The sequence below is a fragment of the Esox lucius genome, chromosome 1 (genome assembly GCF_011004845.1).
Source record: "Esox lucius isolate fEsoLuc1 chromosome 1, fEsoLuc1.pri, whole genome shotgun sequence".
NCBI lineage: Eukaryota > Metazoa > Chordata > Actinopteri > Esociformes > Esocidae > Esox > Esox lucius.
Window position 1 is genome coordinate 20336843 of NC_047569.1, and position 13844 is coordinate 20350686.

The 13844-nt window shown below is 41.9% G+C and overlaps 1 protein-coding gene across 4 annotated transcripts in view; it reads right to left on the minus strand.

Annotated features, from left to right (window-relative positions):
- atm (ATM serine/threonine kinase) overlaps positions 1-13844 on the minus strand; it is a 46996-nt gene that overhangs the window by 23290 nt on the left and 9862 nt on the right. For 2 of the 4 annotated variants that reach the window (XM_010889715.3, XM_020047903.2), the window contains exons 13-38: positions 13552-13789; positions 13340-13471; positions 13123-13248; positions 12942-13016; positions 12406-12601; positions 12010-12203; positions 11771-11853; positions 11513-11668; positions 11345-11420; positions 11107-11237; positions 10230-10347; positions 9978-10148; positions 9644-9807; positions 8279-8522; positions 7947-8065; positions 7730-7856; positions 7428-7627; positions 6227-6401; positions 5617-5775; positions 3750-3882; positions 2505-2600; positions 2220-2391; positions 1697-1838; positions 1135-1311; positions 347-515; positions 58-166 (exon numbers count right to left, since the gene is read on the minus strand). In XM_010889715.3, coding sequence (XP_010888017.2) covers positions 58-166; positions 347-515; positions 1135-1311; positions 1697-1838; positions 2220-2391; positions 2505-2600; positions 3750-3882; positions 5617-5775; positions 6227-6401; positions 7428-7627; positions 7730-7856; positions 7947-8065; positions 8279-8522; positions 9644-9807; positions 9978-10148; positions 10230-10347; positions 11107-11237; positions 11345-11420; positions 11513-11668; positions 11771-11853; positions 12010-12203; positions 12406-12601; positions 12942-13016; positions 13123-13248; positions 13340-13471; positions 13552-13789 — 3882 coding nt within the window. Of the gene's footprint in view, positions 1-57; positions 167-346; positions 516-1134; positions 1312-1696; positions 1839-2219; positions 2392-2504; positions 2601-2954; positions 3372-3749; positions 3883-5616; positions 5776-6226; positions 6402-7427; positions 7628-7729; positions 7857-7946; positions 8066-8278; positions 8523-9643; positions 9808-9977; positions 10149-10229; positions 10348-11106; positions 11238-11344; positions 11421-11512; positions 11669-11770; positions 11854-12009; positions 12204-12405; positions 12602-12941; positions 13017-13122; positions 13249-13339; positions 13472-13551; positions 13790-13844 lie in introns of those variants that run through there. The other 2 variants (XM_020047906.2, XM_029119366.2) reach the window with 2 other exon arrangements.

Genomic DNA, 13844 nt, shown 5'->3' on the forward strand with positions numbered 1-13844 from the left:
CCTAACAAGGAGAAGGGTCGGGGAGGAAGATTTTCTAAACACTAGCATCCCCCAAACCTTTTAGACTCTAGAGGTCTCTGTTGCTGCCTCAGATAGTTAATGACAGAGAGCATTGTGCGCAGAGAGGCCTTATCCAACGAACACAGGATGGAATTTTCCGATTCTCCTGTATATAACAAAATAAACATTAGGAACATTTTGAAAAAACCTAACAGAAACGCCTTCCATTTTTCTTTTCTTTTTTACTTTTGTTATTTTTTCTTTAATCTTTCTTGGTTCCTTTGACATTGTCAAAATATGTAAACACTTGAATTTAGTTTAATTAAAAAGAGAGATTTCAACCCACCAGAGTCTGAGAAGAGGGGAGTGGTGGAGCGGCTGGAGGCTCGGGTGCAGCTGGTGAAAAAATCTTGGATCTGTTTGGAGAGGAGATTCCTCCAGGAGTTGTCAGAGTCCCAAAGTAAGATGTCATGGATTATTAGGGGCAGCAACCTCTGACAGAAGTCTGTTTTCACCTGAAGATGACAATACGTGTTAGAGACAGGATATCAAAATTAGTTACTGGCCACATTTATTAGTTTATTCTTTTATGCACTGAAGTGAAAGGGGGTTGGGGAAAATGTTTTGAATACTACAGGAATTTACATGATTCTGCTGTCACCTGAACCCCTTCCTTGAAATGACAATGGAGCTTGATGCTCCAGTACAATTTTATTTTCAGATTTGAACCATTCAAACAAAAGATAAATATCACTTTTGCAACAAACTGTAGACAATGAGAACGGAATTGATTTCACTATAACTCAGATTAACCATCTAGTTTTCCCTTAAAAATAGATATGTATGCACGTGTGTGTGTATATATATGTAAAATGTTATTTATGTGTATAGAGTAATAGTTGCACTTCATCGTAAAAGTCAATAGTACCATATGAAATACGGAAACATCAGAAAAGAAGAAAACTTTAAAATTCCATGAGATACGGGCCTATATTAATTTTAGCTTATTTTAAAGTGGCGCCCAAGAAAATAAGGGTTGTTTACACACACGATTATTTCACATAGCCGAAACTAAATGAGTAAAACCACACATTTATGCCAGCCTGAAGATAAAAAAAACAGTCATGTCCTCACCAGACACAGGGGCCGGGACAGCAGCAGAGCTTCATTCCTGACCCCTCCGCTGTCCAGCAGAACCGTGCAAAGTGTCTTCAGCCAGGTTTTATGGCCCCCAGCCTCAGGCACCCACAGGTGGGGTTTTTCTAGCTGCTCCCTGGCCTCCGAGCTCATCTCTGCACTTACCAAGACCACCTGCACAGGGCAACGGAGAATTGTCAAACACAAATACTGCCCTCACAGTGAAGCAAGTCTTAAAAAATCTTGCTACACTTGAACACTATATAAGGTTATTTTCATACACATCGGTAAAACCATTTAGAAATAAAAAGCATGGTGCTTTCCAGTGGGCAGCAGTCTAACTCAATATTCTGTAGCACCAAGCTGACAAACAAAGCCTCAGTTCAAGCCGTTTTGTTATCTGACAAGTGGCTGGGAAGCCATATGGGCTTTGCATATTGGCCAACATTTTCTGATGAGTGGGAAGACATTGTCAGGTCTAGCAGACTACTCTACCAACTACTTCAGGTGGCTCAGGCACCTGCAATGTTAACGGAGGTTGTCAGATGACAGGGCCCACCTTCTTCTTGATAGATCTGAAGGGGTTGAGGTAGGCCAGCATTGAGTCACGGTTGTCTTTATGAACCTCCCAGAACTCCATTCCCGCTTGAGTGGCCAAGATGTCTTTCAGACACTGGGCTGCAGCTTTCCTCACCCCAATACTGATACAGAAACACAAACTCAATACTACAATTCCATAAAACAGTGGCTATTTCCCTGGACTAAATTCTCTGTTTATGTTCTAACAAAGTGTCATCAGACTTCGGGGCCATTCAGTAGAGTAAATCAATGGTTCCCAAACTCTGAGCTGTAGCAGGGCTGTTGAAATGTTGGGTTATTTTTTATTTTTTGTGGTGATAAATTGTTTAAACTATTACAACTAAATCCATTCACACTTCACATTTAGTTAAATATGTATGTTAGCAATTCTTAATAGTTTGTATTAATCGTTGAGGGGGGGGGGGTCACGAATCAAAAGGCAACTTAATTGGTAGGTCAAAAAGCAGAAAGAGTTTTGGGAATGCCTGCAGTATATAGTGTACCAGTGGTGTGTCAGGGCATTGTTGATGCAGTTGAGGATGATGAACAGGCACTGTGGTTCAATGGCAGAATAGAGTGATACAGCTCTGGCATCAAGTTGGTCTTTTCCATGGAGCAGAGCAATGGTGGACAAATCCACAGGCCCTAGCTCTCCCAAACAGCTCCCTGCTGCTTCTACAAACACATTGCCATAACGTCAAAGGGTGTCAAGCTGGACAAAACAATCACACTATCAATCTGCGATGACTTGAGAGGAAACATATGCAAAAAAGATAAGGTAACCATACCTAAAATGTTTCTACCACTAGGGTGGTTCGCTGCTAGCTTACACAGATGTAGCAGGTTGAGGACCAGCTGCACCAAAACACTGTCTGCAGGGTCAGCTAGAATAAAGACAAGACAGGACTCAAAAACAATGTCTGCAGGGTCATCTTGAATGAAGACAAAGACAGGACTCAAAAACACTGTCTGCAGGGTCAGCTAGAATGAAGACAAAGACAGGACTCAAAAACAATGTCTGCAGGGTCAGCTAGAATGAAGACAATCAGGACTCAAAAACAATGTCCGCAGGGTCATCTAGAATGAAGACAAAGACAGGACTCAAAAACAATGTCTGCAGGGTCAGCTAGAATGAAGACAAAGACAGGACTCAAAAACAATGTCTGCAGGGTCAGCTAGAATAAAGACAATCAGGACTCAAAAACAATGTATGCAGGGTCATCTAGAATGAAGACAATCAGGACTCAAAAACAATGTCTGCAGGGTCATCTAGAATGAAGATAAAGACAGGACTCAAAAACAATGTCTGCAGGGTCAGCTAGAATGAAGATAAAGACAGGACTCTAAAACAATGTCTGCAGGGTCATCTAGAATGAAGACAATCAGGACTCAAAAACAATGTCTGCAGGGTCATCTAGAATGAAGATAAAGACAGGACTCAAAAACAATGTCTGCAGGGTCAGCTAGAATGAAGATAAAGACAGGACTCTAAAACAATGTCTGCAGGGTCAGCTAGAATGAAGACAATCAGGACTCAAAAACAATGTCTGCAGGGTCAGCTAGAATGAAGACAATCAGGACTCAAAAACAATGTCTGCAGGGTCAGCTAGAATAAAGACAAAGACAAAACTCTAAAACAATGTCTGCAGGGTCAGCTAGAATGAAGGCTGAAAAAAATATTTTGTAATGGCTAACTATATATATTGTTAACAGTAAACTGTAGGAAACAAGTTGCTTAATGGTCATAATGCCAACTGTGGTTCATGGAGAAACAAAGTAAATTGTTTTCAGACAAATTACAAACTACAAAGGAAAGGCATTGACAAAAAACTAAAATGGGACGGTACCATGGCACATCTTGGGCATTTGAGATCAAACACTATAGATGTAACAAAATGTAATGTATAAAATGCAGTTAATGTACATTGGATTACTGAATAGTGGTGGTTATGGTATCTGTGCAATTAAAGTCAAAAATGCATCTTTAAAAAGCAAGAAAAAGAATGCCTGACTAGAGTAAGCCCCCATCTGACCTTGGCACTCTCTCAGCAGCTGTCTGATCTGGGGCTTGTTGTTGTGGAGCTGTCTCCTCAGTTCCTTCAGCCCCTCCAGTCTGGTAAGAGGCAGGGAGTCACACAATGCCACGGACAGGAAGTGGGCTATCTCCTGTGGATGAAAAACAGAGGCCCATGAAATAAGGTCACAGCTTTTATCAGTTGTAGAGCTCAGACGTGAGAGCTTAGAGAGAATGGTATAAGGGTGTGTCTGATGGCCTTGATGTGTACGTGTATTGCACAAGCCTGTTTCCAAAAAAGTTGGGATGCTGCATAAAATGCTAATAAAAACAGAATGCAATGCAAACCATTTTATCCCAATATTTAATAGAAAATTAGTACAAAGACAACATATGTAATGTTGAAACTGAGAAAATGTTTTGGGAAAAATACATGCCCATTTTGAATTTGATGCCAGCAACACGTTTAAGTGTTTGGGAACTGAGGAGACCAATTGCTGTAGTTTTGCAAGTTAAATGTTTTCCCATTCTTGCTTGATAAAGGATTTCAGCTGCTCAACATTTCAGGGTCTCCTTTGTCATATTTTGTATTTTATAATGTGCCAAATGTTTTCAATAGAGAACAGGTCTGGACTGCAGGCAGGCGAGTTTAGCACCTGGACTCTAACTACAGAGTCATGCTGTAGTTAGAGTCCAGTTAGAGTCCAGTCCAGGGCAGTAATTTGCCCTGTTGTGATACATGCAGAATGTGGTTTGGCATTACCTTGCTTAAATAAGCAAGGCCTTTTCTGAAAAAGATGTTGTCTGGATGGCAGCATTTGTTGCTCCAAAGCCTGTATATACTGTTCAGGATGAATGGTGCCTTCACAGATGTGCAAGTCACCCATGCCATGTGCACTAATGCACCCCCTTACCATCATGGATGCTGGCTTCTGAACTGTGCTCTGATAACAAGCCGGATGGTCCCTCTCCTCTTTAGCCCGGAGGACACGGCATCCACAATTCCCGAAAATAATCTCACATTTTGATTTGTCAGACCACAGGGCAGTAATTCAGTCCATCTAAAATAAGCTCAGGCCCAGAGAAGGCGCTGGGGTTTCTGGATGTTGTTTATGTATGATTTCTTCTTTGCATGGTAGAGTTTTAACTTGCATTTATGGATGCAGCGATTTAGTGTTCACAGAGAGTGGTTTTCAGAATTGTTCCGAAGCCCATGCAGTGATTGTGTTCACAGAGAGTGGTTTTCAGAGTTGTTCCGAAGCCCATGCAGTGATTTAGTGTTCACAGAGAGTGGTTTTCAGAATTGTTCCGAAGCCCATGCAGTGATTTAGTGTTCACAGAGAGTGGTTTTCTGAAGCCCATGCAGTGATTTCCACTACAGATTTGTGTCTGTTTTTAATGCAGTGCCACCTGATTGAGGGCCCAGTTGATCAAGGCCAACCAATATTGGTTTTCTCCCTTCTCCCTTGCATACAGAGATGACTCCAGATTCTCTGAATCTTTCATATAATGTACCGTAGATGATGAGATTCCAAACTCTTTGTAATTTTATGTTGTGATAGGTTATTCTTGAACTGTGACACTATTTGCCTACACAGTCTAATTAGTTGTGTGAAATTCCACCCGCTTTATTTTAGCATTACACATTGTTTCCAGTCTTTTGGTGCCGCTTTTTTAAAATGTGTTGCTGGCATCAAATTCAAAGCGATTTTCCAAGAAACAATAACATTTCTCAGTTTCAACATTTGTTACGTTGTATTATTACCATTTTCTATTGAATATAGGGTTTAAATGACTTGCACATCTTTGCGTTCTGTTTTTATTTCCATTTTGCACAGCATCCCAACTTATTCGGAAATGGGGTTGTAACATGTGAGTCTCCTTACTTGTCTGAGAGTGTATTCCCCCTTACTGTACTTCAGTTTGTGCTGCACAGCTCTCAGCTCTCTGAACTCTGGGCGGTCTGGGAAGGGCTCCAACTGCTGAATGGCACTCTTCAGCTTGTCCTGGCTCTCTATGACCAGGAACTTCAACAGACTGATCACCTGAGGGTGAGGGAAGAAAGGGGAAGGGAAAGATATCAACCAACTACATTTTTGTGCTCTGACAAATGTGTAGTATTTCATTCCCCTTATTAAAGGTTTGGCATTGTTCATGTTTTCCTCTTACACCAAGTCACAGATTTCTCCTAAATATATTGCTTTTTAAACTCTCTAAAGTATCGTTATAATTTACTGTGCACAAGAATAATCAGTTCTCATGGAACTGTTTTGTCAATTCATATTATGGTAGTTTTCAGTTTAATATTTAAATGCAGTAATTTGCCCTAATCCTATTCTCCAAGCAGACACAAGCGTCAGTTGCAAATGAACACTTACTACAATGACAAAAAAGATTGTTAATAGCCTGTCATCGCCTAGTCTGTTACATTGGGTTGGACAGGGTAGGCATGAATGAGGCTTATTGACGTGGTCATGTGGTAGAACCATGTCTTACCTGCTGTGTGACGGCAGGATGGTTGTCCAACTGGGCAGTTAGAGTGCCGACGATGACCTGTAAGTGGCTCTCCAGAGCATCATCACAGAACTGCACGGCTGTGCGACACACAGAGGTTAGAAGGTCACAACACAAGGAGAAACTACGGCTGGACACCTCGTCCGACTGGGCTGGCCTAGCAGAAAACAAGAACAGGCAAAACATTTATAATATTTAATAGCTATATCCAAAATGATTTTTCCCTATCTGAGCTGTGAGCAAGCAGCAGGTCGTTCATTTGTCCTATAAAAACAGGCTACACAAATGATAGAACATCGACTGAAATGCTTACTTGCCGCTTTCCTCACGAAAAAGCAACAGTAGTAATAGTTGAGATAATACGGTTAATTTAATTTATTTTAAATACAAATTGTAATAAACACAAAGTCAACAATGCATAAAAAGAAAAGACAAGAGTACAGTATTTGCATTAAGTATACGGTATTAGTGAGAGAAGTGAGAATACCTTGTGAAAAAGTCTGGTAGCATCGGTTTTGGGTTAAGGTTAAGTCTGCATGTGGAAACAATAAGTGTATTTCTGGTGTGTGCTGTCAGTCAGTTGTAAAACAGTCTAACAGCTTGCAAAAGCTTTCTTTGATCCTAATGATACTACTTTTTAAAAAAAATTATTCCTGTTAGAGCATATATTTTATTTTTGCATTCACAATGGATTTTTAGAGCTAACACCTTTGTGTTGCTCTGTCAATGGCCAACTTTTGTTTCTGTCATGATTTTGAGACTGTTTTGATTTAAGAGACCTGGTCAGGGCTGGCACTGTTAGGAGATATCTCGCTTGCATGTGATTCAACTGTGGCTGACCTTGGCTTGGGAGAGTTCATTCTTTATGCTGGGACAGTGCTTCAGTTTGAACTTAAGAGCGTCTGAGAGAGTATTGTTGTTTCTCCCACTTTTTGAAACAATACAAGCCTGAGTGTTGTTTTCACCCATTCATTTTACTCCACTTAGATTTTCACCCATCCTAACTATTGTGAGGTTTTTATCTTGGTTTGCTAATCATGATACAAATATGAGCCTTTCAGAACCCATTCTTAAATCTGTTCTCGTTTTTGTCATCATTCAGTTTATGTTAGTCCCCTTTCGTTCATATTAAATTTCGAGAATAAAGAAATGTGTGTTTGTCCCAGTTGTGTTAACCCCTTACCTGCTGTTAATGTGGTGGATGAGTGTGTAGATTATGTCTCGGAGAACAAAGGCCCAGGCCCCTCCCAGGCCATTCTTGACCTCCCTGAGCAGCAGGCTGACAAAGAGGTGGTACATCAGCAGGATTCGGTGCTTCTCGTAGGCGTTGACAGTCTCCGCTGCCTTTTGGCACACCGCCAGTAGGATCCTCTGGATGGAGATCTTGAATAATAATACAACAGGAAACCACCAAACATTATAAAGTCATATTCTGTTATGAGAATATTCTACAGCCATCATGATACAACAATGAGAGCGTTTTACCGGAGTCTTGGATAAAATGGCAACCAAGGATTTGTGATTGTCACTGTGACAATTGCTGAGGTAGTCCAGAGTGGCTTTGATAACATAGGAGCTGAAATAAGGTGGGTTTGGGGCTGGGTCCAGTTCACTGGAGAGGACATGGAACATATTATCAACAGAGTCAATGAAGGGTTTTGTAAGTGAAGGTGCTTAAGAAGTGATGTATAGAGAACATTACCCTATGAAGCTTCTCAGGTCTCCTCTGCACCCTTCCTGAGTTGCAGCCCCTTCATACAGCGTCATCAACAACTCCACCACAATGTCCGCCAGGTTACTGTGAATCAGGCTGTCAATTTGCTGTGAAAAGTCCAACAGCGACAGGGCAAGTTAGGTCTTTGAGAAACTGATATTCACAGCAGAATTCTCTTGTAGCTAGCTGCTTGTAGCTATCTTCTAGCTAGCTGGTCATAACCAGGTCACAAAAGGAATTTATAATATAATATACTGTATAACATCCTACAGAATTTCTAGTGCATCCAGCTGCAGCGAGTGCCAGCGTTTCTTCCTCACCGGTTTTCCCAGGCAGTTGCTGTCCTTGAGGAGGTCATAGACCCTGGTAGCCTTCTCTCTCTGTTGGACCACTTGGTCGTCTTTGCTCGACAGGGCAAAGTAGGGAAGGATATTCACCATTATCTTAGGGAAGCAGTTTGCCAACAGCTTCTTCCAGTCCTCACCCAGACTGTCACCGATGGACTTTACCTGCCCAAAGGAATCGAGGAAGACCAGGTGTGGAATAAGGACCTGATAAGAGGAGCTAGGAGAATAAGTACAAAAATAAATAAATTAATACATGTATTCATTTCAGTAGGACAAAAACATTTGGCCAGAGGTAGAGTATAAAGTGAGCATGTGTGGAATAAAAGGAAATAAATGCCTATGCATAGGGCTGTTACGATAATGACATTTTAGTTGACGATTGTCACACAAATAATTGCGATTAGTGATTTTGTTAATTTTACGAAACCAATATAGTGTATTATTGTGTAAGCCTAATATTATTACAAGGGTACATTGGTGGGTTCTTCAGATTTGTAGTGTTCGTGCTTTTGACCGCCACCTTTCTGGAGCAAATCTGACAATATGGGTCCTCCAAATAATTGTTTCACTTGGCTTAAAACTAAAATGTGCCCAGAGCACTGCAGTTGTATTCGGCTTTGGAACTACCACTAAATCCATGTTGTTAACGCTTCCTCTGCACACAATGCAACCGCAAAGCAATGACAATACAACTTACCTGTGCATCATTACATTTCAATTCTTGCTCTGCTGCACATATTATTATAGGCTGGTCATTTGAAATAGCTCATTCTAAAACTATTATGCAGGCCTTCCCTAACATCAAACATTTTTTTGAATCCTCAGTTGATTCATTCAGATGCAAAACCACTTATGGTCAGAATATCTCCTATTGAAGATAGCCCCAGATGTACATAGTTGCGGCTTAAATATAAAAAAAAAACATCAATTGTTGAAACTCAAAACAAACATAAAATTTTGGAGAAACCTCCTGTATATCTCTGCTGCAAAGAACTAATGCAATTCAATGGTTTTCTTTCCAAAATGTCTTTGCCATTTCCGGAATATCCCAATACTCAAACCTAAGTAATTTCTGTTGTTCATTTTGTTTGAGTCAATTATCAATCCATTGATCTGGGATTATAAAACACAAAAGATAACAGAAAAATTAAAAAGGAGGACTGGCTGTACCAACTTGTATATATTAATACTGGGCCACTAACTTTCTCTAACAACCAGCTGGTTTAGAACAGAGTGTGAAGATTGCCAGCCCTTTTCTATTGGAGCAGTGTTCCTGCTCATCTGGAGAGATCACTTTATAATCAAAATTCCAACCAAAAAGCACACGCGCGCACCCACCTGTAGAAGTCATTGAGAGTGGCATGGTTGAGCAGTGTGTAGGGGAAGGACTCCAGGGTGTATCCAGGCTGGCCCAGCCACTCTGTCACCAGGTAATCCAGATGAGAGCTGACAAAACCTTCCACACTCCTGTAGCCCAGAGCTCTAGACACACAGCCCAGAACCTACAAAGTGTTAGGGACCAAACCAGGTTAACATACAGACCGCCATTGTCATACACTAACACAATGCGACTTACCCACCTCCACGATCAAGCGCTTTCATTTGGAAAATCAACAACATAAAACTATTATTTTCTGTGATTTTGTAGCACAATGCCCAGAAAAACACCTACCTTCTTGATGAGCGCCTCTTCTATGTTGTTCTCCTTGTATGACTGAAAGACGGCAAAGAGGGACTGTTTCTCACAGACGGGGCTGCAGCACAGCACCACAGACACACTCTTCAGCAGCGTGGCCCTGCGGTTTAACGTCTCATCACTCAGGTCTTCAAGCAGGCTACTCTTCTATGAAACACATCAGGGAGAGCGGGGGATAGTTAGACAGATGGGACCTGAAAACGACAGTAACACATGAGACTGGCTTACCTGGATCCTCATCCCTTCTTGGGCTTTCAGGTAGACGTTCTCAAAAGCCATCTGCTGCTTTTTCAGAGAAAGCATCTTTCTTGACTCCAAACCGTTTGGTGTCATCTCTAAGAAGAGTCTGTCATAAGAAAGAGAGCATTAATGCAACATATGTCAAATAGGTAAACACTGATAGGAAAGGTATTAAGGCTTTTGAAAGACTGCGTTCCATTGGTGGGGCTTCTGACATCTCAAATGAGCAAGTAGACTGTACATCTGAACTCAGTCAGTACTTAATGTGGCCTGTTGTCAATCAATCAAATGTATAAAGCCATTTATATATCAGCAGTTGTCACAAAATACAATTACAAAATACCCAGCCTGAAACTCCAAGGAGCAAGCAACAACAATGCTGAAGCACAGTGGCTAAGAAAAACTCCCTAAGAGGGTCCGAAATTTAGGAAGAAACCTAGAGAGGAACCAGGCTCAGAGGGGTGACCAGTCCTCTTCTGGCTGTGCTGGGTGAACATTTTAAGAATACAAGTTGTAATAAATAAATACATGGGGCTGTGTCCAGAGTCGATAAAACCTAATCCAGGTCAGAAGCATGACCAGATGGACAGGATATTTGTTGTATGTCACATTTATAATTGCATGTTATCCTTTCCTTGGTCTTTCTAATACGTTACTTCAGAACTGACCAGTAACATAACAGCTGTCATGGTCGTAATTCAAAGCACATTATTGTGTCCAATGAAAACCCATACATGTATGTGACTTGTGTTTGACTTGATATGTTGATGAAGACAGCCTGTCTGTGGAAATGTTGGTAATAAATGATTGCGTTGGGGCATGTGGTGTGCAACATTCTATTTTCCATAGAAAATATGAAACGCACCTGTTTACTGTCATGGCTGTCAGCATGCGAACATGATGATGAGGGTCAGACAAGTAGCACGGAAGAATGTCAGACACTGGAAGCTCCTCCTCCTTCAAGGTAAGGACCGCCCACTTACAGCAAGGGTCAGTCTGACAGGGGAAGGGAGGGAGTTAAATGTGTAGTATTATTAGTCACTATCTATCAACCTCAAGCCTGAGGGTGGTTATCAGGGGAGGTGATTATTCTGTAAGCTTACCTCCAGCAAAGCCAGTAGACAGTGAACTAATGCAGCCTTTGTCGTTGCTGTGCACTTCCCTGTCCTTCCCAGAATGCTAGAAGAGAGTATGAAGTAGTTGGAAGTTAAAATCTAGAATGAAGAATAATAATTATTTTCAGTATTTCAAATTGTGACTTTGGCGCTGACCAGAATCCAGAGACTACTTGGAGCAGGGCTCCCTGGACATGTTTCAGGTCATCATTACGGTCCTGTATGCGACCCACACAGCGGATGGATGGTAGCAGATGCAGCAGAACTTCAGCACATATTTCCTGATCTTGGCGATACAACGAGCAAAGATCCCTGTAAGCACAAAATAAAGAAATCAGTCTACAAGCACCTACTGGATTTCCATGTATAGCACAGTATTCATAAGGATCTAACAACCAAAGCAGCCCATCTTACGCCAGAGGTTTGATGAGTGAGTCAAACTCTTCTGCCGCCAGCAATGTGTCTTCAGCAGGTAGTTTCTTCAGAAGCACGAGGTACTGAGAGAGGACAAGAAAATAAATAATTATTTGTGCTATTCCATGTTAGTGACACAAGAACAAAATCAGTTCCAACATCATCAGATCATTTCCAATATCATCAGTAACGACGACGAACTGTGCAACATGAACCAGTCAACAGTCCTGGTCACTTACCATGTTGAGGTGTAGTGGCTTGGTGAAGTCCATCTGCTCCAACAGCAGTAGCAGCTTGCGACGGACCTCCGCTGGTTTGAAGGAAAGGCCATAGACACATTCAGCTGAGGCACAGAGGGAAAGGAACTCCAAACTGGCCAAGAAAGCTAGATCGTGCTGGGACAAATGCTCCTCAGACAATAGGCTCTTGGCACCTAGGAGAGGATGGAACATGGAGACAGGCATCTGGTTAAAGCGCAGAAATCACTGGAGGCTGTTGCCTGGTCTGATTATCTAGTTCCAAGCCTCAACCCTGGGAAACAGCTGACAGATCTGAACAGCCCACGCCCTTTAGAATTCAGGTAAAGAACTGACGCTAAGGCGATCATTATAAATGAAGGGACTTTGGCCACATACCAGGACCAAACTGAGTATCATTGGGGTCCACATTCTGCCCCTGAGTCCCAATAGATGTGCTGGTTTGTGGGCCATCTCCATCATCAAACAGGTCAACATCTCCCTGCTGGTCAGCCTGGGTCCTTGTCATGTCCCAGTCATCATCTGTGGTCTCCTCCTCAATCACCACACTGACTCTCTTACAAGAGCTGTTCAGCTGGAAGTTACAGAAAGACACAAGGTGGGCTTACAGATCACACATCCATACAGAGTGGTAATGAAGGACCAGGTGATTGTTACAGAGTGGTTATAAAGGTCCAGGTGATAGTTACAGGATGGTTATAAAGGTCCAGGGGATAGTTACAGGATGGTTATAAAGGTCCAGGTGATAGTAACAGGATAGTTATAAAGGTCCAGGTGATAGTTACAGGATGCTTATAAAGGTCCAGGTGATAGTCACAGGGTAGTTATAAAGGTCCAGGTGATCATTACAGGGTGGTTATGTAGGTCCAGGTGATAGTTATAGGGTGGAAAAAAGTAAGTCCTCAATGACTCACCAGCACCTTGCATATTTCTGCCAGTTCAGTCAAAAGTCTTGCAGGTAAAATCTTCATGAACAAGTTGCAGTTCTCCTGTGGGAGATGAAGCTGAATTCGATAAAAGTACAAATACAAAGACAGATTTTCAACTAAAGGTGATGGTGATGAGAAAGAGGAAGAAGATAAAAGCTTGTCTTACCTTAACCGCTCTATTGACATACTGTGTGCACAGCCTCATGACTGACGTGAGCGAGCTCATTGTTACAACATCTGTCATCTTCACCTTCACAGTAGATATGAACTCACTAAAATCCTGGGCCAGTGCCTGAGAAAAGCCAACAGAAAACCCACAACTGCATCCAAAATCCACTATATGCGAATTACAGAAAGAAATGTTGTCAACTTCCTCAGACTACCTTGGCCTTCAGGAAAAGTTGGGAGTGGCAGGCTTCTTCCTCAGTCAGGAGACCGAAAGAGACATATCCAGCTAAAACGCCAGTAAGTAGACTTGAACCACGAACCAGACATTCTGGTGGTGTGGTCTGAGACTGAGGCAAAAATACAAGCAGCTTAGTTTGGACACACACTAACTTATAAAAACATGATTCAAACATAGGCATTCACCCACATCAGGGGAGTAGCAGTTGAGCAGGTGGTCTGCCACAGACAAGAGCCCCTGTTCCAATTTGTTTTTTAGGCTGGGGACAACAGTGTGCTGGGTGTCGGCTGAGGACTCCCTCACACCATTCAATTTCATCCCGTCCTTTTCAGAAGGCATCTCATCAAAGCTGAACTGCAGGTATAGGCTCTCAATCTCGCTGAGGGCATCTTTAGCTTCCTTTTGTGCTTGGTCTTGTGTCATAGCACTTAAAGTAGAGAGGGAAAGAGTGAAGGCAGCATGAAATTAATTGGTGTTATGTT